The sequence below is a fragment of the Falco cherrug genome, chromosome 6 (assembly GCF_023634085.1).
Source record: "Falco cherrug isolate bFalChe1 chromosome 6, bFalChe1.pri, whole genome shotgun sequence".
In the NCBI taxonomy this organism is placed as follows: domain Eukaryota; kingdom Metazoa; phylum Chordata; class Aves; order Falconiformes; family Falconidae; genus Falco; species Falco cherrug.
The window spans coordinates 86,551,508-86,579,407 of NC_073702.1; the positions used below are offsets into that span (position 1 = coordinate 86,551,508).

Consider the following 27,900-nt stretch of genomic DNA (forward strand, 5'->3'; position numbering starts at 1 on the left):
AAAAAAAAAGGTGCTATCTTCACATGCTTACAAGCTTTGTCCTTCCTTCTGTTCCCAGGCATGCACCAACAAATCCTTAAAACCTCCTGCCACCCCCATTTCCCACAGCCTTCTGTTTCCTTATGGACCTCCTGACTGTCCCGTGGATGGGCATGGGCAGTTGCGTGTGATGCTCAAGAGTTGGCGTGGGCGTTGGGCACTCTCCTGGAGAAAACCTAGGCATGGCTCACAGGTTAGCATAGACCAGAGATCATCACCCAGTGGCTCCATTTGGATACAGGCACCCCATTCTAAGGGCTGTGGGCATTTAGGTGAATGCTCTACCAGCTAGCCTTGAGGCCAAGATGCGATTCCTTGCCTGTTTTATGTACCAGTATAGGCACAGCGGTGGGTTTCAGTCATCTAAGTGGCAGGTGACAAAGACTTGTACTAACGTGACTTCTGCACGTGCTGCAGGAGAGGACTTTTGCTCTTGTCCTGGCCTGACTTGGGCTCTGGCTGAAGTAATTGGTGAAGTTCCCTTGATCTTTGTTGTGGATACAAAGTTGTACCATAACCAAAAGCTTAAAACAAAATCGTACCCTCATCTGCCATGTTTGATAGTAGAAATTTTATTTTTTTTTTTCAATTCCAAAGGATTGCCAGGGTATTCTTCAGACATGGGATAAGCACACTGAGCGGTGGTGAACACTGATCCTCAGCAAAACAGCTGAAACTGTCTCTGGGCTGAAAGAATGCTTCACTTGAGTGATAGAGACTGGGTTTCTAGAAGTTTGGGTTGGAGCACTTAAAGCAGCAGATTAAAAGAGCATACAAGTGTTTCTTAAGCATTTTTGTAAAAAACTCAGGCTTCCATATTTAGTGCCAGCCACTTTTTACCTCTTGTGAATCTGAAGACGAGAGTTGTGTTTTCTTTCTGTGTGTTTACAGGGTGGTGGAGCACACAACAGGGAAATAGGAAAAACCTGGTAGCTACAACCAAACTTCTGGCTACGGTGAGAGTCGTCATGTCTGGGCTCTTTGCTTCCAGCCAGAGGTGGACAAACTGGGAGGAGGACAGAGGAGGGTGGTGAGAAGGATCATATCTAGAAAAAAAATCCCCAAGGATATGCCAAAAAAACCCAGAGCTATTTAAAGAGGAGACTGAGGAGGAGGTTGATAATGGTCTAAAAAAGTAGGACAGAATAGTTCCACTATGATGAATGTGACAAATTATAGCAAAGATGTTTCAGATTGTACATTTGGAAAACTTCCTATATAGTAAGGATAATGGAGCACCCGGGTAGATGGCCTAGGAAGGTTGTGGATTTGCCATCATAGGGATGTCTTAAGACAAGATAGGAGCAGAATGGGCAAGCATCTATCAGAAGTGTCAACTGTGGTTGGAAAATTTGGATCTGTCAGTATAGAGAAGATGAAAACTTTCTGAGCCAGGTTTTCACAATACAAAAATCAATAAATAGGTTCTCTCTGCTGAAACTGTTATTCATGTAATCAAGTGACTGGAATATGAAGATATAACTGAGGGAAATAGTGCTTAAGAATAACATTATTGCAGTTTTTATTTGGCTTTGAGTGGTTTTACACTGTGGCTGTCTACAAAGAATGATTTAGATGATGCAGATAATTGCAAATGGAATTTTCTGCAAACTTTTGGCAAACCCGTTCATTCACTGTGAGTGGATTTTGCTGCTGAAAGGTTTTTCCACGTGCAAAGGGAGTTTATGATGAAAGATTTCTGTGTGAAGGTGTTTCTGCAGAGGGGCTGCTCTGTTATTCTGTTTTGGGAAAGCTCTACACAGAAAGTGTTTTCTGACAGTGAATTGGCTGTGGATGCAATATGCATTAGAATTTCAGTGGATAAATCATTCCAGATCAGGCAGGTAATGTCAGCTCAGACTGCTCAATGACAAACTGCATCGTGACACATTTTCACTGCTCCTCCATGATTTCTTTTGCAGTCAGTTGCCTCTGCTTGCCTCTGCTGTGATTTATAAGTCACATCACTACGCTTCTGACCCTTATTCTCTTCACGTGTGTTGTGGTTGTCTCCTTGCTTCTGTTCCTTTTCCATGGCCCCAGCGTAGCAGGCTGTGTGTCGCTGGTGCACCAGATGCTGTGGCATCCTGCTCTCCCTATATTTCCTTGGAATTCCAGTGTAGCACCTGCAGTCCAAACCTCAGTGGCACTGGACCTGTCTGTGAAAAAAACTGTGAAGACAACCTCTATGGTTAGTTCTGGTATTTTAAGATATCACTTGAAGTTTCAGTGGTTAGCTGTCAGTGGTCCAGGAATGGAAGCACTAAGTAGGATAAAAATCAGTAATCACGTATGTTCCTGTTCCTGCTGCTGTGCTTAAAACTAAATATTTTACTTCTTGAGCTGTGGGTGTACATTTGATTAAGGTGCCAATATGAAAGAAAAACTGAATTTTGAGTCAGCAACAGAAAACGGATTTCTTGGAAGACAGATGTTTTGGAAAAATAATTATAAAGGGCAGCAGATACTTAAAGGTGCTTCTGAGGCTGAAGATGCAGAGAAACCTGCACGTGTGACTAAGAACAGAAGCGACAGCCTTGTGATTTTCTGAGTCTCCGGAGGACATGGTATCAGTTATATGCTGTAGTATTAAAATAATTTGTATGTAATGAAGGATATTCTTACTAAACCAGCCTCTGAAATTCTCATCGATGGAGAAGCTGAACTCCTACAGTCATCAGCTTAGAGCAGGAGCACAATATAGATGCTCTTAATGTCTTTTAGAGTTTACCTCCTTCCATGGACTGTAGAGAAGCTAGAGATACTGTTTGTTTGGACAGCCAGATCAGGTTTACGTGGTTTAGCATGATGTGTACACCTAATTGTTGTCTATGCACTTCCCCTCACTGGAGGTGACACAAATGTGAATTTATGTGCAGATCTGGGAAGAGAAAAGAAAGTTACTGATTCAGCATTTGGCACTCTAATTATTTGTTGCTGCAGTCAGAACAACCCTTCTAGAAGGAGCCTAACTGTGACTTTTGCTCTTGGGCTGCTTTGTGTGTTAGACCAAGTCTACTCATACACTGTGGCTGCTGTTTTAAACCTAAGGCATACCCGAAAGAAAATGTTAGCAATTTTAATAAAAACTCTTAAATAATGTTCTCCACAGATTGCAATTAGAACAGTTGCCTCTAAACAGTGTCTCCGCTGATTGCTACTACATTACTCATTGCAAATTTCTTTCTTTTCCTATGTTCTTTTCAGAATGTAAATTAACTGAGATTATTAGAATAATTTGCCTCAGATCCTACCAATTAAAAAAAGAAGAAAGATGGAATACAAGTGTTTTGCGAGTGACAATTAGATATCTTGTACTACCTTAGGTTGCATTTCTGTTTGTTTTCCTGCTTGCCTTTGAATGCAGTTTCACGTTTCTCTTTCTTTTCACTTCTTTTATCTTTCAGGGGGATTGTCAGCAGAAAATTCTAATCTAATTATTTGTGGATCATATTCTTGCTGTGGAATGCCTTTCTTGCCCCAAAGCCCTTTGGTGGGTTTCCCGTGGTATTTCTGGCTGACATCTTCCTAGCCCTGGCATTTTCCTATCCACATCCTGGGCATGTTATCGAGGAGAAAGTGTAAAACAAGCTCTTTCACTAAGAGATCTGTAGCATGTTAACTTTTGTATGGCTTGACTGGTGGACGCGAAATGCTGCTTGTACCCCCATGCAACGCAAAATGTCAGAGGTCCACTGTGGGCTTTGAACAGCCCTACTGAGTAGCCAGATGGTGGTCACACTGTTACAGCGCTATCATGACTTACATATATTGCTGCGGTCACGCCTGCCAAATCAGAGCTATGCTCTTACGAAGTAAAACCCACAGCAGCTAGTGAAGCGAAGGATGCATCATTGCAGTAGAGCCAAAGTAGTCTCAAAGGGCACAAGTTACTGCAGAGCAGGACGTATGCTGGCATGTCCCCCCAGTGGTGGTGAGTTGTCTTAAGCAGCAGTTGGTGCAGAACAGAAATAACTTCTGGATGAAGTTCACACTTATTTAGTTCACTGTCCTTCTTATAGCCAGCAGCTTGCAACTTCTGAGGAAATGCAAGAAATTCTGTAGGGGCCAGGCACAAACACATCTTCTGGCTGCTAGTGCAGCACTGGGTGCTCGGTTTGAGCTGGCAATCCATGCATCATCGTCAGCTTGGCCGGCCAAGTGGTGCACAGTGTATTCCTGGCCGAGAGCAGTGGCTGCACGCTGTGGCTGTTCCCTAATGGACCACAGCAAGGGAAGAAATACCCTGCAGAAACGAAGGAAATGTGTGTGCATGCAAGTCCTCAGCTAGGCTGGAATGGGATTTCTTCAACAGTCTGAATTTTAGGACTTAAGGTTTGTAATTTTAGTAACTCAACTGTAGAGAACGTGTTAAGCTGTGAACAGCACTTAACTGCCTTTCTTCTTATTTCTTAAGGTTTAAGCTTCATTATTTAATATTCTAGTTCACAACAGATTTTTCACCAAATTAGCCAAAATTTTGTTAGAAATGTTAAAAAAAAAAAAAAAAAAGCTGTAAACATTAGATGGAATGAAAATCTTCATTTTGGAAAAAGCTTTTTTTTTTTTCTTTTCTTTTTTTTTTTAACAACAACAAAGCCCAGATCCCTTTGTCAAAAGGACTTCTGCAATAGAGCAATTGCTGGAATATATCAGCGTTATATGTTACAGTTTGCCATCTCATACTTGTAGACAACTCCAGTCAAATCAGAGAAAAATGTTGTAGACCTGGAAGGTAGGATCTAAAAAAACCTTAGGAGATTTTTTTACAGAGACAGAGACTAGCGCATGAAGGATAAAACGTGGCATGTATCTGAAGCTAAGTCACAGGTTAGTGACAGTGAGCACAGGCACAGGATATGTTGCTACCATTTGGACTTCGTAATATAAATGGCCAGAACAGTGAGGTTTCTGCTAAAGGAAGAAGTGTTATACCAGCATAAGAGAATATTTGGTTGATCTTTTGACCCACTATTTCATAGTGATGAAAACGTTAAGAATGCCAGCGGAAAACAAGGTCCCTCACTGACGGAACCGTCAAGGTTCCTCAGCACTTTATTGTCTCTCTGGCATACTCTGACATCGTAGCACCTGGGAAAGGACCGGTTGACCTGTCAGTTAAATTTGGATCTAGTAAATGTATCCTTGGGCAGCACTTCATCGTTTCATCCTAGTCAGGGACTGTTATTTTTGTAGCCATGGACGAGATACAGCCTCCATACTCTTCGCCAAGGCTGCTCTGTAAGAGTGGGGCTTCTTTTTCTGACAAATGTTTTTCCATTAACCACCAGGACTGCTCAGTAGATGAGTATTTATGTCACCACCTCTCACCTTGGCAGGCTTTGATTTGCCTTCTCTTGCCACTTAGGTTGCAGAGGTCTCTGCCTAAGCTTTATTTACAGAGGTGTGCACTGAGGCTGCCAAAGGAATGGGTCAGGAAGCTCCTTTTCACCTGCACACACTGGAAAGAGAGAAGTCGGTTCACATTACCTTCTCCTTCTTACCTTTTTACCTTTTTACCTCTCCAAAGCATCCCCACGGGCGGAGAAAGGGATAAGGATATCTTCTTCACTCAGTGTCTCGACATATGCTGTAGCCATTGAGAAGGACTGGTTCTGTGGGAGGTAAGATGTACCCCAGAAATTTACGCTGTAGCTGTTCCCCAGTCCTTGCCTCTATACCCACCTCCCGAGTCAGTGTGATCCAGAGCCACCTCCTTAACACCGCAGAGCTTTTAATGGCATGAGCCAAAGCCACTGATACCAGCAGTGAATCCTTATTGTTTCAAAATTAGTACTTTTATTAAGTACTAGCTGATTATTAAAAGCATTACTTGCAGCACAGCACTGCTGTTGCTTTTTAAAAGTCGGGGTTTTTTTTACAGCCAACACTTACAGAAAGTGTTCATGGTGCCTGAACCGTTGCATTTCTAAAAATAAAGCAGGGCAGTGGTGGTACGTAATTGTGCCTACCTTGTTACTGGAACTAAAGTGTGCAGCACTGACAATACTGTACTTGGAAAGAAAATTGATTCCTAAATATCTGCCTATGAGTTGTCTACAATGTATTGCCTGAAGCACAATACCTAGTTAACAGTACTTAAACCAGATTTTAGGTATTTAAGATGCTTAACATTCAGTGGCCTTCCATAATACTGAAACTGTGTAGAAACCATTAAAAACTGGGCCCTTTTATTACTGCGAAAGTGAACATGGTACTAAACCTTTAGAGAATGAGAAATGAATTAAAAACAAAAAAAATAAAGGCTAAGAGAAGCAAAGAGTGTTTCAGATGGAGGAGAAAGCAGCTCTTAATCCTATTTGTGGGCTTTGCTCCAGTTGGGCTAGCTGTATGGGTAAGGGAATCCGCATTTGGCACTGGGAAGCAATAATGCTGAAGAAGACCTGAGGATGGAGAGATGCAGTACGCAACAGCTAAACTATATTCTATATTTCCAGAAACACTGGGATGCAGAAAGGAGAGTTCCTCTCTTCAGTGTTATGGTGCAGGAACGTGGGGAATACTGGCTGCACTGTCGTGAGAGAGCCTGAGAAATCAGGGAGTTCGGAAGAGGGGATTAAGAATAATTAACGAGTCCTAATAGAAAGGACTAAATGTGTATGGTTTGGCTAAATGGTGACTAATGTGACCTGAGGGATAAAACAGCCCACAGATATTTGAGGGATGTAACTCCCCCAAAGAGGGAGAGAAGTATAATTATTCAGCATAAAGGATGAGTTGTAGCTATAAGTAAACAGAGGAAATAAAACAAAGAAAAACTTAATCTGAATATTGGGAACAATTTCTTGAATGAGTGTTATTCCCCGCTGGAATAATCGTCCCAAAGAAGTGTGGGAGCCTGACTTTTCCCTGTATCAAACACTTGGCTGGAAAAATACCACACACACAATTGGAGCAATCTTAGTCTTAGTGTGAGAGGAGAGGAGGTCTGGGGGTTCACCACCCCTAGGCTCTCTGAAGGAATAACCTGTTCCTGGATCTGGTTTTCTTCCCTGAAGTTTATGTTTGTTATTTTTTTATTATTATCTGAGAAGCCCCTGCAAATTTCAAAGTATATGGGCAGATAGACCTGTGTAGATGGAGCTGCCCTGGGCAGGATGAAGCCCTGGTGTCATGGCAGGCCAGCTCTGGGTTGCCTGGGGAGCAGCTCTGCAGAAGAGGACCTGTGTCCTGCTGGGCAGCGCTGTGCCCTGGCAGCGAGGGAGGGCACCATCATCCCGGGCTGTGCTGACAGCAGAGCTGCAGGACAAGGGTGGTGATTGTCCCTCCTGGCTCAGCACTCGTTGGTCTAGGCATGTGTCCCACCTGGGACCTGTGCAAGAGAGATGGACAAGCTGGGGGGAGCTCAGTGGGGGCCACCAAGGCAGGGGGATGGACTAGAGGCCACCCTTCCAGCCTGAATTAGCCTATGATCTTACGTAGTATCAGTCTGGTTTTGCTAGGGAGAGTGATGTGCATCAGACAGCCTTTAGGGGTTTTTGTAGGAAGTTTATTCTGGTTAGTTTTACAGAGGAGTATGAGATGATGTACAAGTTTAAGAAAAAGATGTAGAATAGTACTGTGGTGTTTTTTTTAAATAAAATACAACAGTGTCAGTGGCACCTTGCACAACCATAATAATATGTAATGCAATTTGACATACATTGACTCCTTGAGATTGTTCTGCCTGTTTAAGCCACGGTTACATCTGAGGAGTGTGTGGCTTCCCCACTGTCCTGGTCCTCTGTGAGCCACGGATCCCTGGCACTGCTTTCAGTCACATCCTCTCTGTGCTGGTGATGCCACTGGCAATGCCTTTCTTCTGAGCAGACTGTGGTGTGCTTGCTGCACATGCTGCACACAGTGCCATGCTGCCGGGAGCTTACGCAGATGTACGCGATGCCATGCTACCGGGAGCTTACACAGATGCCATCACTTCAGGTCCCTGCAACTGTGGGGAGGTGGTACGGTGTTGCTCAGTGTCTCTTTGCTGCTCAGAGGGCGTGCTCTGCTTGCTCTGACATTCTGCCTCTTGTGCCAACATTTATACCCTGGCCAACTGAGGTTAAAATGCTTCCACACCTGGATTTTAGGCAGGTGTAAACAATGAGGTTGCAAGGTAGTGAAAAATCAGGCCTCAGGTCCTCCGGCCCCCATGCTATATCACCAACCCTGAGCAGGTTCCATCATCAATTGAATAAGAAGACATGCAACAGCGATTCTAAAATCTCAGGAGAGTTTTTGCAAACATGCTTAAATCAAACTGTAGTTAAAGGAATGAAATTGAAAGTCACATTACGGCAACAGCTGGGAGAACATTAATGGGCTGGGGGGAAGAGGAAGGAAGGAACCAGGGTGGCACAGAAAAAGAGAGAGGGGACACAGGGAATCACTCCTCATCACACATCTGCCTACGCCTTGACTTCATGCCATGGTTTACTGACCCCTTTCCCCTGCCTTCCCCATGTGCCAGCATAGCTCTTCGTGGGTCCATCGGGTCACAGGGTGAAGAGGCAGCTCCCCAGGGGTGTGCTGGCTCCCCGACACAACAAGCTGTGACCAGCAGGGCAGCAGAGGTAGATGTAGATGACTCTTCCCTTCCTTCTGGCTTTGCACCATCACTGTGGATTTGGGATCTTTACGGCTGGCTGTCTCCACCTCCATACTGTTGCACTTCTGCGAGGGAACCTGCAGCTCTAACCAGGAACATCTGGGCAAAACTTTTTATTATCAGACATGAAGAAAAGTTTCTTGCATTTGATTATCTAGCCATAATGTAGTAATGGTAATGATGGAATGGAAGGCAGTGTAAGCAATGTAATTATAGCTATTTGGATGGCAGATCAGAGGAGTTTTATTACCTTCTTTGCTTCTTCTATAACTTTCAATATGCCCATTTTAAAAGTATAATCAAAACAATATGTTTGCTTGGTTAGTCACTATGAAAAATTCCTAGCATTGAGATATGCAGATGTTTTTTCATGAAGGGAAGGCTTAATATGACATGTGAAAGACGTGCCTAGATGGATCTTTCTCTTTTTGAATCAGCATACTGACAATTAAATGGATAAAAACCAGTAAAGCATTACATAACCTTTAGTAATATTCAGTTAATGTAATTTGCTATATTTATTTATACTTTTATTAGCTGAGCTAACTTTTATCCTTTGATCTTTTTTCTCCTATTTTTAACAATCATTTGTGGATTAGGAGGCTTTTAGCTTTGTATCTAATTGGCATAAAGAGTGGGACAAATTTCAAGCTTTCCATGAACCAGCTGCTATGAAATCATGCAGAAATATGTGGAGCAACACTAACTTAGATTTCCTGAAAATTTGCCCCAGATGTGTTATGCACAGTTATATGTTGGTGCCTAAATTATGCTTTTTTTCCTTGAAGTTTGCAAGGTTTCTCTGTGGCGTTGCATTTCTGGATGCATGCAACTTTTGGTCTATACACCTGACCAGCCTTGGGAGAAGCAGGGAGTGGCTGGTTGAGCTAAAGCTCCACAAACCTGCGTAGTGTCCACAAAATTCCTCCTTTGATTCTCATCAGGTTAGTAACTCAAGCTATGTGAACAACGGGGTTTTTTTTTTTTTTGCTTTGACATCAAAAATGAAAGCAAAAGAATTCTGGTTTGAGTTAGACACAACATTCTCTTCAATCTGATACAGACAATTTTATTTCTCTTTCCTTGTATGCTAAAGCTTAAAAACCCCCACGCATATGTGGTTTTAAGAGACTGAAACGTTTCACTGGTCTTTTTGAAATTCCAGTACATCCCTTCATCCTGAACACTGTTTGTGACCAAAGCTACTGGCCAAATTCTAAATGCCTAACCTAGAAACCTTAAGAAACTGTGGACCATGTCCTACACTGTGTTACATGTCTGGGCTAGTAGAGAGAAATGGTAGAGGGAGTGTGTTAAACCTGGGCACCAGCAGCTCTGGGCAGTACTGGGGCACTCACAGGCTAAGCTGGGGCAGTGACTAAGGAGCCAGCTGTATACCACAACCTGTAGAGCCCCTTCTAAATTTCTGGATAAATTGTACATCGATAGCTGATGCTTCACTTGTTAGTTTTTGGGCAGAAAAGTGTTCCTTCCCTTGTCCCCCGCCTCCCTGAAAGTGTATATTCCTGCTCTGAAGAATTCAGACCAGTGTTAGTGGCTGGTGCTTGTAAATACCCCACACTGGCTGCCCCCGCCATCCCTGAGCTTGCCATGTGCAAGCAAAGACCTCTTAGCTTTGGAATGAGTTAGATATTATGTAGGTTTAATCTCCATGGCATTTTCTTCTTCTAATTCAACCTGCAAGGATTTATGTAACCGATATTATTACAGACTAATTAAAACTAACAGTCTTCAAATGGTCACACATACTTCTTTATACTTCTTTTGCTTGTGGCAATGTGACAGACGGTGTTCAAGCATCCAGAATAACTGTGCTTGCTTCCTGTTATATAAGATGACTCCCTAAAATAGACTACTGAGAGAATTTTTTTGTGTTGGTGCCTTTTTTTTAATTTTTCCTTCCCTCCAACCAGCTTCACAAAATCTCAGCATTGTCCTCATATAAGAGAGTATGAGTACGCTTCTCCTTCTGCTGCAAACTTATTTAATCTTGGTAGAAAAGAACATGAAAATCAGCTTTGTTTCTTGTCGTTCCACTTTTTCCTGTGGCATCAGATAGAGAAGGGGAGATGGCATGGTTGCATGCCTTATATTTATACTCCTCTAATTGCCAGACATGTTGTTCTGGAAGTTCTTGTGGTAGTAGGTTCACCTGCAGCAGTGGCAGCCAGCCTCCCTGTGCTTGTGAACTCCCAGCCAGATGTTCAAAGGCTGATACGATTCAGTCGTGCTTGAAAACATTCTGCCTCTTGCTTGGTAAATAATGATAGCCTAATCATCTCTTGCGCTCCTAACGCACAGCGTGGTAACCCCAGTTTGGCTGGCTGCCCCACCAGCAGCAAACTTCCCTGAGCACCTCCCGACAGTTGTATTAACAAGCTCCATTGCTGAGCTGGTGGTCTTCTGTTCCAAAATTAGGGTTCCCGTAATCTCCTCCTCCGAGAGAATAAGTGTTTTCCTCTTCTGCTTCCTTCAGAAGCAATACACGGTGTAGGATTAGGCCCACAGACAGGAATCCCTTTAATAACTCCAAAAACGCTTGTTCCTGAGATCTGTCCAGCCCTGTAAGGTCCTGTGGCCTCAGCAGGAGCTGAAGGTGTGCAGCGCACATCACAGGAGGCGTTTAGGTCCTTGCAAAACTGAACTGCCACAGCAAATTTATCATGCGTTCAGAAACAAGGCATCTAAGACTGGCCTCAGTGAGCTTCAGAGCATGATCTTATCTCCTGAGATTCACTGAAACTGCCCCTAACGTTATTGATCTGCATTTGCTGTGATCCTAGTGTGTCTCCACGCAGCATTAGGGATGCGAAATATAACAGATACGTGGTTTCTCCCAGTATTGAATGCTGTCTAATTATGTGTCATGTAGTCCTTGGGTCTGCTTTCCATGTCTTCATTTTCAGAGGTAGATATCTAGACCAGAAAATAAATCCAAAGGGAACTATAAATGCACTTTAGCCTGGGGAACAGACTGGCAAGTGGAACTTAGTACAGAGGGCAGGAGCTAATAACAGAGTAAGGATGGCAACATCACCCCCGCATGGGCATCAGCGTGTCATCAGTGGTGAGCTGGGTCTGTTTCATCCACCTGCTGCCTTTCCAATATTATTGGATTAAATGAATCAACGGGGCAGTAACCAGACAAAGTAAAAAATAGGTAATACGACATGTATGTGAAATAGGTACAAGAGCACATACTGACATGAAAGAAAAAAGGAAGTCGGGGTGTTGGCGACTGAAGGAGAGATCTGTGGGCTGGTATGTGTGTGATGATGTTTGCCCAGGCTCACGAGGCCCCAGATTGACTCCCTGTCCTGTGCCCCACAGCGCTTCTGTTCCTTGGCTTGTGCATGCAGGGCTGGTGTGGGGGCTGGTCTGCACGGGGGAAAGTCAACTGGCTGTATTGCATGTGCATGGTCCAGTCGGTTTTTGTTGTAGAGCATACTTCTTCTTGCCAAAATAATTGTATCAGTGCAGCTGCTCTTGTGTAATTGCAATTTTATCATTAGGTAGCACTTTACATTATATTCCCTTTGCTGTTGGCAAATAAACCGTACCAGGATAAATACTTGGATACTAGGAAGGTGTTTTTGCTATAACTAGACTGCTGAAATTACAGTGGGATAATTTATGCTTAGACAGGGACAAAAAAATTTATATTTATATGGCATAAGCTAAGGCTGGTCTGTCTGGATCAGATTTACAGTGCTTTTGCCCTGTACACACACAGTGTACGCCTGTCGATTTCCCACTGAAGCACCACATCAGGGAGAAGAATAAAATGTATATTTAGAAATTTAACGAAATATTTCTTGTGGTGTAAAAAGGTGATGCTATCAGCTACTTTAAGCTAAAGTACTTGCTCGCCTCCCCTGCCCTCCAATATTTGTGCGCTTCTGAGTTGTAACATCCATTCTTGAATGACTGCTTGAGTGAGGCTCCTTTGGCGATGCCTACAGTTTATGGTGATGCTGCAAGTGGAAAAAATAGAAGATTTACTAAAAATAGCAGTTCGTGGAGCATGGGAGCCTGTGCGGCTGTGTGTCAAGGTGTGCAGAGGAGTCCCTGGCTGCTCCATCAGCCTCACTGCACTGTGAGTCTGATGGGTCCTGTTAAAGCCAAAGCACTGATTTTAAACTGCGGCTCGGTGAGAGGGTGCAGGGTGGGTTTGGTTTTTTTTTTTTTTTTGGCTATGAGAAAGTGCTATGATATGCTGGTATCTGCAAGCAGCCTTTTAGAGAGGGCTGATTGCTATCTAAATTTGCCTGGTATTGGGACACAGAAAAAAATCAGGGTGGGAGGGTGAAGGGAGAGTCTGCCTGAGGCTCCTCAGAGAGTACTGCATAATTTTGTTTGAGCCCAGGAGGCCTGAACTGATAAAGCTAAGCAGCTTAAATAAGTCCCAAATGGATCAATACCTTACAGATAGAATGGAGTTTTCATTTTGATCTGAAGCTTCAACAGGAGAACGTTTTACTCTGAAGGAGCTGGAGAGTTCTTTAATACAAGGAGGCAGCCCCAGACATGCCAGATTGGTTGGGAAACTTCATTTTAGCTACACTACTCACTCAATAGAGTTTCCATCCTCTCTTGTTTAAATCAGATACAAGCATTTCAAGTGAGAGCAGAGTCTTGTGACATTGGAAACTAAATTCCAAGTGTTATGTTCTGGCTAGCCATTGTGATGTGGGGTTGTTGGTTATTTAAAATAACGAATATACTGGATGTTTCAGGGTGATCAGATTTTCAGAATGGAAAACCAAGGGCTTCTCTTGCTGCAAACACAGGGTGAGGGAACATTTGGACTGTTTGTGCCTTGCTGCAGGTAGCTTTAGTAGGGCAAAAGGAATAAATTAATCTCTCTGTTATCTTCTGGTCTGGAAAGGAAAGTATATTCAATTTTTTCTGTATGCAGGATGTGCTTTTCCAGATAATCAACAATCCAGACTGCAGGGCATCAATATCCACAACTGACTTTCTCAAAATGATGTGAAAAGCTACACTGCTATAGTTCTAATATCAGCTGATGGTTTTGGGGGTCCTTCCCTAAGGCCAAACTGATTCCTTGTAGTACTCTAGGCAGTGTGTACTCTAGACCTTCTTCCATAAAGCTCTTATTCTGAAAAAATATCCCCCAAAGGTGAGCAAACTTTCTTGAGAGGAACCACAATGAAAGGCATTTGACTAGAAAGCTCTATCCATGGAAACATGAGGCAATCTGAGCTTAGAAAATGGAAATTTCTGGAAGAAGGTTACATCCCTCTGCCTCTTGTAAGTAGGAAGAAATAAAATGCTTCAGTTTCAAAAATCAACAGTAAGAGAAATTGTGCAAAACCAGATTGATTTTTTGAGGTAGCTGCATAAAACCATTTAAGAAAGTTGAATCATAACCTCTTCGCTGGTGGGTTTCTCAAGCGACACCATCTACTCTATAATGGGATGCATAAGAAGTCTTTGATCAGTAAACAGCTTCATCATTCAACTCACAAAAAGCTGGATGCAACCAAACTATAAGCATCTGTGTGGTATGGAAGTAGGCTGGTGATAAGGTGACTTTCCCTTGGATACCGTCCGCTGTCTGTGGATGCACAAGCTATTTGCTGACCTCCTCCCCCATTTCTCTGATTTGCGGGTATGACCAAGGTTTCGCTCTGAACGTGTTGCAGTAGTGCACAAAGGCAGCTGTGAGATTTGGCGTGGTCTCTCAAGCTACAGGATTTGCTCAGGGGGCTTTACCAGGGCGCCTGGCTGATGCCCAGCTGCCTGCTCTGTGGCAGAAGAAGAAGCCACAGCACGTGACTGATTTTCAGAAATTCAGCTCAAGTGGTTTTAGCTTTGACATTACAGCGATGCTGTTTTCTGTACCTTTTTAGGTGATATCTGTCTCTCCTTCCCCCCTCCTCTTTTCTCCTGCCTGTGCGTTTTCATCTTCAATTTCACAGGCTGACTTCTACAAAACACATCATTGTACTCTCTTCATTGCAGAGGGCTTGATCTACCACCACTGCATTCCAGACCTCTGATGATGTATTCCTTTCAAAGCGGTAGAGATCTACCATTCCAACCCAGAGCATCACAGTGCTGAGCTTATCCTAGGTGCTGCCTTTCTCCAGTTCTTCTCCTGCGCTTTGTCAGGCATAAAAGAAATACAGTAAGAAATGCATCTTTTGTCTTATTCTTAGGGTGCTATGTGACAGGGGCCAAAGGGTGGCTGTTTGTTACAGAAAAGAGAGGTGGTAGGATCTGGCAGCAGGCTGTCCCACACCTCACTTTCTGCATTCATCAGCTTTTTCTGTATAGCAAATGGGAGAGTAGGGTAAAATATATTGTAGAACCATATAGGTGTACTTTGGCAACTATAGGAATTTCTGAGGTAGGTGTGCAGAGAAAGAAGAATCGGAAACTTTTTCCAAGTCCAACAGAAAACTCTGTCCATAAAATTCCTAGCTTGACACTCTGGTTTGCTGACTATGGGCTATTTATTATGAAGCAGGTGGCTGTAGATGAACTGATTTTCCAGACCTTCTCACGAAAGAAAGAACTTCACAGAGAAGTGATTCTGCTGTGATGAAGGCAATGCATTGGCCTGATCTCTTGTGTCAGGGAGCTGCATCACTGAGTGAGAGGTCTCTTGGAACAGTAATTTTGCTCCCGTTTTTTCAGGTATTCTCTGAATGGTTGGTAATTTTTAGCCTACTGCTTGCTTTGATGATGACGACAGGGATTTTTAGAAGAATATGCTTTGTACCATGATGCTGTCAAATAGGGGATGTGCTTTTTGACAGGACTGCACCAAGCAGCAGGTGCTGTGGGTCAGGAACGTGTGGGTCACGGGTGAGGGAGCAGCCAGGAGAGCCCAGCACTGAGCTGGCTTTCAGTAAACCAGCTCTCCAGGAAAAAAAGCTTCAGGTGCAGACATTCTGTGAAAGCTTCAGGTATTTATTGAGCATGATCTGTCTCGCGAAAAGCAAGGAACAGAAAGTTTATCATTCTGCTAACCCTTGGACTACAGAATGGTGGGGAAAGGCAATCAGATGGCAAGAGGAGGGCTCGCGGACATGGCTGGATGCCCCAGCTGGGGAAATGAGCTTCCATTGCCACTGCACAGAGCGGAACATTCACGCCTAGCTTTCATTAGAGCAAACAGCAATATTCTGGCCAGCAGATAATAAAAATATACCGCAACAGCAAGGTCTGTATCCAAAAAGAAAGAAAACTATCAGTTTTCTATGCATTTTAAGAGGAGAAAAGATTTTTCTGGCTAATAATTGCTGCTTGTATTTGTCATACCTAGCACGGACCCACGAGGCTCGGAGACTGCAGCCCCTTTGGTGATCTGAAAGCAGATGAGTCCCTGGCTAATTCCTCTGGTTTCCCTCCTCCCTGTACCCATCAGTCTGAGCTGCATGTTATCAATATTTAACATGAGTTACTGGCACTTTATTCAGGTGGAACAGAGGGATGAATATGGGTATTATAAAAAAACACAAAAGAGGCTGGGATCCAAGTGAAATCAAACAGCAAATACATTTCTCCATCATCTTTATATGTGACAGGATGCATTTAGAGGAACACTTTTGCCATAAAATTTTAAACCATTGTAAATAATTTATTTTTTCATTTTTAGAGGTATTTTCAAAAATTTACTTCTGCTAAGAAACAATATAAGTGTCAAATACTTGTTCAGTTTAGCAGTGTGACCGACTGTTTCAGAAGTGCCCTCAGAACTGGAAAAGAATTGGCTTTCACTGAAATTTGTACAAGTAATAAACAAAAAGCTGCAGATTAAAGGCTCTACATCTCTTAAATTCTGCTTGTCGGTGTCTGTGCCACACGTCTCACTTCTTTCTGGCCAATGTCTTACTACTTTGTGTGGTGTCTTTAATTTCATGTTGTTTTTTATTTCGCTTTACTGGAAACAGAAAAATCAAGAACAGTTTTGTTTAAAAAATAACAGTAATTGCCTACAGTAATAGTGTTTTCCAGTTTCATAATTTTTCATAATACATTTTGGGCTGTGATTACAGTAGGTTCAATACTAAGGTCAGCTCCCAGAGGAGGGGGGGTCCGAGCGAGCAGAATGCTGAGCATTCCTGCGAGAGGCTGGGCACGTAGGACTTGCCCTGCACATGGCAGGGTATGAGGGTGTGTGGTGTTATGTAGAATTGCTTCCTGAATCTTCAGCACAGATAGAAGGTCTTACACTAAACATTGAAGGTGACTTGGGTGAAATTTTTGTCAATCTTTTTCCCCAGCCAGAAATGTGGATTTTATTAAAATTAAATTACTTCATCAGCTTCTGCTGATTTAGCTTATGTCCTCCCAGAAAGCAAACAACTCACAAGAATTTTTTTGATGTGTTTTGGTTACAGCCTTGCAAAAAGAAGTAGTTATTGGCTTCTTCACTTCGACATTGTAGTTTGGCATTTGCTTCAATTCCATTTAAATTGATATTCTAAAATTTAAAACTTTACTTTTGGATTGAATGAATCAGTGAGACTGATACGAAGTGATTTGTTGGAACTTTTCAGAGAAAAGACATTTTGAAAGAAAAAATAAAGCATAATGATTTATTGCTTTCAGAATTGTAGTGACATTTTTTTCATAGCATCATTGGATCGGAGAGGCTGGAAGGGACTTGGGATGTTTCTAATCCAATCCCCCGATGAAAGGAGGCTCAGCTCTGATGTCAGACAGGTTGCCCAGGACTTTATCTGTCTGGTTCTTAAACCTCCCCAAGGACAAAGACTGCACAACCCTGCTTGGTTGTCCTCAGGGTGAAAACATTTTCCTTATTCCCTGCCCAAACTTCTGACACATGCCCATTAGCTATTCTTCTCCTTCCATGCCCAGGTTCAAAAAGCCTGACTGCGTCATCTTGGTACCATCCTCGTGTACTGGGGGGATGCTGATGGGCACCACCAAAACCACAGTCACTATTTGTGTGAATCTGCTGAGGAGTTCTAGATTAAATTACTATTTTCCTACTGTTCATTAATTTCTTTGTGCTTCAGCATATCTCTGTGAAGGTGGGATCATAACATTTCTTTCGTTTTGTCTTTGTTGCTTACAAGCTGCTGGGGTTGCACCGATTTTGGCATGTGTGCAGTCTTTTGGAGGACCTCCGTCTTGGACCTTAGCCTATGTGACAGCAATGCTGATAGTCTTCAGTAGCTGAAAACAACTTGTCTCGAACAATTGTCACTAACTTATGGTGGTGACTTAAATAAGTATAAGGCAGGGCTAACAGGAACTCTTAGAGGAAATATTTTTATACTATGACAGGATATTGCTTGTCAAAGCCGGGCTTAAGTGCACTGAATTTTGGTGCCTCTGCGTTGTCAGAACAGTTTACCATTTGTATGCTGGTGTTATTTTAAATGTGCTGGCTTCCAAAATATTGATGAGGCAAAAAATCCTGTAAATCTTACCTGTCTTTTGGCCTTTTAATGTATCTGTTTAATTCTTCTGCCAACTGGCGAGTTAAACAATGACAAAACGGGCTGTGAAGCCGTGTGCTGGCTACTTTCCCTCCTGGTGTTAAGCGAGGGTTTTGCTGAATGGGACAGAGATGAAGCAAAATAGCTTTCCACATAGCGTGTGGTCAGGCTTTAGCATCCAAGGTAATAGAATAACTGTAATCATATAAGCTCTGTAAAACTTACAGTTAAAGAAATGGCTTTATGTGATTTTAAGGACTGTTATTAAATGGCCAGCGGTTTGTGGGCCTCTCATTGCAAGGCTGCTGTTAGTTTTTCAGTTGTTGTGACTGTCATTACCTCTTGTTCAGGAGGACAGCCAGCCTGGGGCTCTCTAACCAGAAGTGCTGTCCCATGGTTTGAAGTTTGCTAGGTTGTCTCAGACACGGGGAAAATCTGTTTGCCAGCCGCCCCTGGTGGTGCTTCCAGGAGAAGGCAGTGTAACAGTACATCTACGCCCCTAATATTTTCCAGCTGACACTTGAAGCCTGACTGATCTGTTGATAATTCTTGTTTCCCACAATGACAGTACAAATATAAACCAGGGCACATCTCCTCATTACTTAGTGGCAGTGCTGGTGTCTGACCATCTAAATCTTCAGTATATACAGACAATACTTCTTGACACTCCAAGCTTCAGCTGGGTGGAGCTTGTTTCTGACCTTACCTTGAAAGATACTAGTGCTCTTGCACTGTGCAACTGGAATGAAGGTTACTCTGGTCTGTGGCTGTCAGGCTGCCTGTGCAGTTTTCCCGTGGGACTTGAAGATGCATTGCCAAGTAACCATGACAGTAATTGGTAAGTGCTTACATTTGAATTCATTTGAGTTATAGGAAATGTAGCTGGTTTATTTCCCATATTAAACTTGTGGTAAACATCTGATTTTACTTTAGCAAGTATAATGGCTCGGCTTGCTTCATGCATTAAGCATGCAGTGACGCATACCCAACTCATCCTCGGAGCTTTCCAAGAACGGGATAATGCTGAGAGCACTGTCATCTGACTACCATTTTTTAATAAAAGCATCTTTTAAGAGAGAAAAATAAGCTAGATCAGTAATAAAAACCTCTACCCACTCTTAAAAAAAAAAAAATGACCAGTGATTTTTCTTCTGTTTTCAAGTGCTGAACATTTCCTTAAAGTTGGGCCCTTCTGCTGGTCACTGTAATCACTCTTTTCTCTAAAAATGCAGGTTGATTAAGTGTGTCTGCAATCAATAACACAGCAGGAAAGGTGAATCGGGTCATTTTTACAGTGTGTGTGGTGACCTGGATCAGTAATGCCTGAAATTTAGGAATAGTAATAAGAGAGTGAGGAGAAAAGGAAAGGAAAGAAAGCAGAAGTGATCTTTCTCTAGCTAAATGTATCAAGTTATTGAGTCAAGATGTAGTTTTCTTGATGGGCACTACTGAAGGGCAAGGATAATTTCTTGTAGAAAATCCAAATGTGATCGTTCATTTGATTTGTGGCTTTTTTGGCCAACGCTACTTCTGTGCAGGAGAGCTAATTAATGAACCTGTTGCCAAAGGCAGAAGGACTGTCATTGAATCAGGGATTTTCAGGAACTTTTAGGTTAGGTAAAAAGATCTTTACTGGAATACAGTGATACCTGGTGAAGAGAATCTTGTGGATCAAAGAGTAATGACTTGAGAAGTGGTTGGTTTCTATCTTGTTGTATCCGTCTCGAAAGCTGGGAGTTTCACCCAAATGACAGCTGTGTCCAATATCAGGCCTCAGGCCTGCAATATGTACTTGTGCAGGATTTTGAGCTTCTCATTAAGCTATCGGTCTTCAAACATATTCATCTTCATTTTGACACAACCTGGGAACAGCCCTGCTGCCAGTGGATTGGCACTCAAATTTGAACTCAATATAAGAGCAGACCCGAACTGTTAATTTTGCTTAAGATTGCATATACAACAACCTCAGATTTTATATGACCTGTCCTTAATGAAGTTTGAAGCCCTGTTGTGACTCTGTTTGAATTAAATAAGTTAAAAATAATGAGTTTCTGGATAGTTACAACGTAGTTCCAGGGGAAAGCACAGTCACTAAGGCGCTGTGGCCAAACCATCTGAATTAACCACCCAAGAAGTGAAAGATTGCAGCCTGGGACAGCTTTATTGTTGCTATGAAATTGAATGCATGCATAAAAATAAAGAGAACAATAAGGGGCAAGTGTTTACTGGGCATTAGAGAGATGTTTATTATACCTTCTACAGCCTAAGCAGAAAGCTCAAATTATCTCCAGATTTTAAAGGCATTGTAAAATAATTAAACACAAATACTAAGAATCTTACTGGAACTACAAATCCAAGAAATGTTCCTCTGAGGATTCTTATTTCATTCTTTACATGTCTTACTAGGCTGCAATACCACAGCCCTGGGTTTGACCACACAGAGGACTGAAGTGGGATAAAGTTGCCCTGGTTCTTGTTCATAGCTCCTAATTCCTGCTGGAAGGCAGGGAATGCGGGCTGGGAATGGACATGGCAAGCCAACTGCAAGATCTGTTGCTCTGTCTTTTTGCTTTCAGTCTGGGTGAGAAAAACTGTTCATGTAGAGGTATGAGAAAAAGCCCCTGGAGGTTGTTCTCGCTCTACTTCTCGGGTGGTACCCTGGGATGCAGCAGAGGGGGGGGAGGCAGCCCAGCCCCTCACAGCAGGGCAAGGCTGTTAGCTTGTTGGCTAAACATCCCGTAAAGCATCTCTCTTCTCTTTATGCATCGTTATGCATCTTTAGAAGATGCAAAGAAAGGCATGGCACAAAGGAAGCCATGGCTCTTGGCCAGATCATCACCCTCCAAATAGATGAGATTTTGCACGAGTTTAATTCCGCGTTTAATACCACGTGCCTCAGATTTAACGGTCAGCAAAGTGCTTGCCGTAGTAATTCAGGCATATTAGCCATGTCAGGTAAGTGTGATTTAGAGCACCCTTCGGCACAAGCCAGTTCAGGAGGTTAAAGCAGTAGCTACCAAGGCAAAAAATGTGAGGGAAGAAGCAAGGGAGGGAAGGGAAGTATGCCGGCAGGTATGGGGCCTCCCCCCTTGGTGGGAGTACTCAGGTCGACTTGGCTGTAATGCCACCTTAGTGAGCCTGCACCACCTCTACAGGCAACTGGGAGAAAGGGAACCACTGTTAGTGATGACTCAGAGAAGCTAGGTTAGATCCCTGCAATTAGAAAAGTTGAACATCCCATTCAGTGCCCGTGTCCAGTCTGCAGGTGGCCCTGACACAATTCAGTCACTAAAGATCCTGGAGAAGAAGCAACTGTTGAGTGACCCTGTGTAACCAAAAATCAAGACTGGCTTTTCTCATAGAAAATGGTTATAATTGTTGTATTGTTATAATTTTGCTGTATCCCATTGGTTTTCCTTACAGCTACATGGCAACCTATATGATACGATGACTCATTTCATACAAACATATTTACCCAAAACAGAAAATACACCGTGTACCCACATTTGGGTTGGAAATGATCAAAACTAATGGCAGGCTTCCAGCATTTTTTTGTCCGACATTCCGTCAGTTAATCAAAATACCCTGCAGACTGAGTTTTATTTAGTAGGTGACAGTCAATAATTTCTACTTTTTCTACAGGAAGAATTATGGCTGGGATTTAAAAAAAAAAAAAAAAAAAGAAAAGTAATTGGTAAGGCTTTCATTTTGAGGGTGGGGCTGGGTAATGGTGACTTTCACTTTTATGTGCCCAGCCTGAGACATGGGATATGAGTGTTTCACGCTGGGTAACCCACTCCGTTGGTCACATATGTAGATGAATTTGATAATGAGTGTTACATCTGCACAAATGTGCTTAAAGGGTTTCTTCAGAAGACTCATTTCCAAACTAAACTTCCATCTGTTTTCCAACCCAGCACTAAGATACAGCAGGAAAGGCAGCTTTAGGTAAGTAAAGATAGTGTTTTAATTACTAGGAAAGATCATTAATCTCCTTTGGGCTTGTCAAACCAGCACATCCTGGGGTAAGCCATCCCTTGCACATATATGAAGTTCATACCATACTCCTTAAGCGGTGCACCCAGTGAAGAGTATTTGTCATATAAAATGAAATGTATGCCTCCAAGTAAGTAAGAAAAAGAGATTTTTTGATTTAATGAAAATTGCAAGTGCTTACACCATTAAAGTTAGCTAATACGTGACTGTTTGGCCTCCACGGCTTGAGAGCCGCTTTCTCTGTGGCAAAGATGGTGTGGAAGTGAGTATAGTTTCCATTTTTATTTTGACACAGAAACTGATATGCCAGCTCACTGGCCCCTAAGATCTGGAATTTTGTTTCCAAGGGTGATAAGGAGTGGGTACATCGTAGTGTAATATGGAACTGCAGTGATGAATAATCATAGAGATATGCAGCCAAGGAAATTCCTTCAGATGTCAGTGGTGAAGGGGTGTGTCAGGTACTGACGTGTGAGAGTCACTTTTACTTATCAATTATGATCTTTGCTGTCACAAGTGTGAATAACATTTTCAATATTCACTTAAATGTCTAATCTCCTGAACCTAATGAACCTGCTGGCCTTACTGACCTCTGCTTTGACAGTGAGTCCTGAAGTTTTAATTTTGCCTTGGGTGATGTGTTGGTGAAAAAATAATTTCTTTTATCAAGCTAAAGAAATGTTCCTTGAATTTTATCAGCAGTGTCTGTTTTCTTACTTAAGTGAGAGGAAACAAATGTGCCACGAGTTGGCATAGCCAGGCTCACTGGAGTTCATGACCTTATGTGAATTTATGCCAAATGAGGTCCCAATGCACTCGGTTCGAGTTGGAGGCACGTGAGCATTATGTATCACAGGGAGACTTTATTTATTGTTCTTTTCTTTAAGTGCTGCATCACATCATTTTGTTTAGTTGATTTCTTTTTTTCTCCCCTGACTACCGCTTAATAACAAATGGATGTATGGATTTTTCCCCCGTTTTTGAAGTTGGTTTTTGTGAGCGGCCAGAGCTGTCTCTCTAGACAAGTTTCCAAAGAGCATGCTTTGCCTCCCTCGCATCTCAGAATTACGTCTAAGCTGGCTTGCTTCCATTTCTTCAATGAATCCCACAGAGGATCTTCGGCTTTCAGAAAGTTCGTATCAGTCATGAATTGGCTTCCAGTGTAGGGAGTTAGCGCTACAATGAATGTGTTGGAAAATCCCAGCCTGCCCATGGAGTTTTAAAGGAAAAAGTGTATTGCCATTGCTGCGTAGGTGGGAGGTGAAAAGTGTTCTGACTGCCCAAGGATACACCTTAATAAACTTTTAAAAAACAACAAGCAAAGAACATCCTTTCAAGAAACGACCTCAGTCTTTGCTATGGATTAGGTGGACATTTGAAGCAGTTCCCCTTTCCTGCCAGCAATCCATCCCTTTTATTTGGATTGAACTCTAATCAGCTTCTAATGCCCCTCCTGCGATCTCAGATCTTGATCTTGTGACGATTTCCTCTGCCATAAATCTTGTAAGCTTTCAGAAGGTCTCCAGCTGCTTGTTTACATAGGGATGCTCAGTAAAGAAATAATCCACATTAACTGGAGATGTGAATCCAAAGTATATTAGCTAAACTGGATTAAATATAGATTATTGTGGAAAATAAGTCAATAAAATGACATTACAACCAGTTCTGTTGTGAGTGAGTGTGTCCACATGGTTAAAATTACATACTTCAAAAATTTAATTTTGATCCAGTTCGCTGTGTGTCTTTGTGGACAAAATCCCTGCCGCAGCCATACGGCACAATGTGGGAAACTGGTTTGCATTGCACTGGAGCCCACTGGGCATCCCACGTAGTCCATGGCTGATAGCACTTGGCTCAAGTGGGATGCAATGTAAGTTGGGAGTACGAGCAGCTTATTGTCAATAAGGAAAGCCATCCTGCCATCATCGCCGTTACTGCAGTAGTACGAATCATCATCTCAAGTGGAAATCAGAGTCGTATTATACTAGATAATAAATGAGAACAAATTAGCTGGCTCCTGTACAAAAAGCAGAGCCTAAACATCTGTTGGCTGGGCTGGGCAGGCCAGGTGCTGCAGCAGCATCAGGTCTCCCAGGTCTAGCCTGGTTCTTTGCCTGAGAAGTCTGGCGATCCAGAGGGTCTGTCTGGGAGAGCCAGGCATCTGGCTTGCCTTGGAAAGTAAAATGTGAGAATTTCTAACCTCCTGTGCTAGATTGCAGGGCCAAATCAGCATCAGCTGGCACGACCGCCTGCGTTCAGAGCAATGCTAACCACCCAAGCTGGATGATGTCACTTGTGCAAATGTGCTCGCAAGAAAGCCACACTGTACATGTTTGTGTCGTGCTGCAGCCTACATCTGTTTAAAATATCTTTCTCTCCTCAGTTAAATGCTATGGGAATTACCTGAGGCGTATTGCCATTTTGATCCCCTTCAAAATTCAGTCAGGTCTGATAAGGCTTGTAAATGATTTTCTAGCCTGCCATGAGTTGATTTTTCTCTCCGTGGGGAAAAACACAAAACCTCATAAAGTTGTGAGAAATAGTTCATCGCTTTTTCATACATTTTGCCAGTCACAGTCCAAAAATACAAAGGAAAATGCAGGTTCTTCCATTTGAATGTAATCTCGGAGGTTATAACTGTCAAACTAGAATGTAGTTCCAAAGTTTTGAAAAAGCCAGGTACCTCCAACAACGTCTTTCCTTCAAGAAAATGCCAGCTATAGGCTTGGTTGGGTCAAGAAGTGGTTTGTGTCACACTACCAGCTTTGCAAAAGGAACAGCAAATGCTGGAGAAGCATTTAGTGGCAAGGGGGATAATGGCTCTGTCAGTCAACTTAGAAAATTGCTTTTAGGGAATGTATTTTCAGCCAAGGTGAGTCAATGAGACCCGATCTGTGACCAGAGTGGGTGGACCCACTGTCTGTATTTAAGGCCACGCTGCTGAGCTTGACCACAGGGTTAAATTTTTCAGTGTGTTTGGCCAACATTAGTATTTTCAATTGTTGCACAGAGTACAAGATTTTTTTTTAAAAACAATTTTATAGTGAAGCTAAGACATAGAGAAAATCTTGATTCAGCATGGACACCTTTATAAAAGCATTAGTGATGGACAGCGTGGAAGATGAAATCATTGAATCCTCTCTAACCATTGAAATGTTGCTAGGAAAAGGAAAAAATTGTGCTTTTTGCTTTGGTTTTGACCAACACATTTTAATTATGTTTTCTATGAAAAAGAAAGCAGACTCATAAAAGAGAGGTCCAGGTTATGAACTGCAGTCTTTAAGCCAGAGGGGAAGGGAAGGACAAGGACAAGGAGGTGGTACAGAAACTTCTGGGTCGTAATTCTGTGTCAGGCCAATTACAATCTCTTAGTGATTTTCTTTTATTAAAGACTAATCTGTCTGGAACTGCTTTGCACTTGCCATAGGCTAGAAGAATACATACTGGCGGTGCACACAGTGTGCACACGACTGGCTGACATATGGCAACTTCGTGCCCAGCAGTAATTTGTTCACGTGTCTGAGACATCTGATACAAACACAAGGTATTTGTATACTGAAATGAGAGTGTGTTTATATATAAATAGCTATATATCTATATTCAATCTTTTTTTTTTCCTGACTCCTCAGGATAAAATAATGTAATTACTTTTGTAAGTTTAATGTTGGATAATATATCCCGATACCAGTGTAATGGAGCTAAAGCTTCTTAAAACTCAGGAGGATTTTGAATTATTGGTCTTAACGGTCACACTTCAGCAAAGTAAGGAGCGCTACTGTCAGCACAGACTACTTTTATACCTACCTTAAGTCATAATTTGTCTGTCAAACCAAACAACGTGAAAGTAGCCTCATGAATTGTTATACCCATCTCTCCTTTGAGATGGTGCTCCAGTTGACCTGCTCTGTTTAAAGTGCTCGTTTTACAAAAGGGAAGCCATGGGACAGCATGATTAAGGTGAGCATTACCCTTGGGCAGTGCAGAATGCACAAGTATTGGTACAAAACAGCCACAACAAAGGCTGAATGTTGAATCGTCGCGCAAAACAAAGCATTTTGCGAAAGAAAAGTACCAAATGTTTCTGTTCCAGAAAGGTTTAGCTTTTTAATCAAAGTCTATACAAACTTCAGCATTCTTATCTAGCAATAATGTAGTATAAAAAATAGTCTTAATTGTCTTCCCTGCTTAGTGATTAATGCAGCTGTAGTTGGTATGTGTCTCCGTTGCATTGTGAACAGCAGTATTTTCACTGGTCGCCGTTTGTGCAGTTTTTAGATTGGCTTATGCTTTAACAGGTGATAAAAATTTAAAACAGCTAACACAAGGCTTCTTACACCTCAGCAAGTTCACCTGAGCATTTAATACTAAGTAACAGTGGCTGCTTACATCCAAACATTGCACAAGTATTCATTTTCTAATCAGAGGCTTATGAATGAGACACAATTTTGTGTGAACCATTTGGTGACTGAACTTAATTTTAGAACAGAAATTGCCACGTAACACATATTTAATGGGAGGTTTTGGAGCTTTCTTGCAGGCTGAATTGTTTCAACAGATGAGAGAGTGACAGAGGCCTGATTGTGACCCTACTTGACTAAAAGTGTGTAAATTTGGAGCAACTTCATGAATCCGGTGGCTTTAAGCTTGTGATAATGAGTGAAGAACAAGAATTATAGAACTGTTGGGATCAATGAGGTCAAAACTGTTATTCTACATAAATAGTAACCTGACAAATACCTTTATTCTTGACTGCTTGTGTTGGTGAGTTTGGGGTTGGTTTGCCTTACTCTCATCATTTTTCCCACAGAGCCGCTCAGAAATTGAACCTGTCTTCCAAAAAGAAGAAGCACAGGCCTTCTGCATCATCTGTTCCTGAATCTCCTCTCTTCTCTACCAGCTTCAGCAGCATCCTTCAGGCTTCCCCACCCCCTGCACCACCATGTTTGCTGAGGGCAGTCAGCAAAGTGAAAGACACCCCTGGTTTGGGCAAGGTAGGCATTGCGACTATCACTGAAACTTGTTTTCTTTGGGAAAAGATTTTATCCTCATGACAAATATTATGGGAATTGGAAGACCGTGCCCTTTCTCGGTTGGCTTTGCTGCGGCTGGTCCCTGAACATGCGTACAAAGGCCTGACAACATAAGTTACTTAATGTAAGGGAACTTCTGATAAAGGTGAAGTTGACTTAAACAGCTCCAGAGCTAACTGTGCAGCAGTAATACGCTTCGAAGCCCTGCTGGGCTAAACGCACCTGCGTCGGGACCACAGTGCCACTGGGTGCTGGTGGTGCCCGTGCTGCCAGGCTTGCTGGAGGAGCTGGTCTCTGTGTCTGAACTGCACAGCACTCGCTTGCTGTGGCGTGTTCTGGGTTCCTGCTCCCCTCGCTGTCCAGGCTGGTGTCTCAGCTGGACATGCTGTAATTTGCTTCTGGCCCATGTTCCCTGGCTTTCTTCCAGTACAGTCAGGACAAGGTTGGACCAGGTACCTGGGCAAATCCCGTGCTGATAATGATGAATTGGTCCTTTTTCCTTCCATCAAATTATTTCCTCCCATTCTCCATAATCATACCCTCTTAAAATGCTGTTTAGGTGCATACTTATAACGGAAAATGGCTGAGGCGATGGTGGAGGTAGGTAGCTATACAGTTTGCTGTTGCTTTGTTATTTGTCTGAATGGCTCTTCCTTTTTCCCTGCCACAAACGGAGAGCCTGGCTTATTACATCTGGGAATACACACATGTGGTTGCTGAGGACAGCAGTTTGCTTTAATCAAGGTAGTTTCTTATGCAA

The 27,900-nt window shown here is 42.5% G+C and overlaps 1 protein-coding gene across 1 annotated transcript in view; it reads left to right on the plus strand.

Annotated features, from left to right (window-relative positions):
* KIF26B (kinesin family member 26B) overlaps positions 1 to 27,900 on the plus strand; it is a 302,956-nt gene that overhangs the window by 167,256 nt on the left and 107,800 nt on the right. Inside the window, exon 5 of the mRNA XM_055714921.1 lies at positions 26,918 to 27,101. Within this exon, the coding sequence (XP_055570896.1) occupies positions 26,918 to 27,101 (184 nt within the window). The remainder of the gene's footprint in view (positions 1 to 26,917; positions 27,102 to 27,900) is intronic.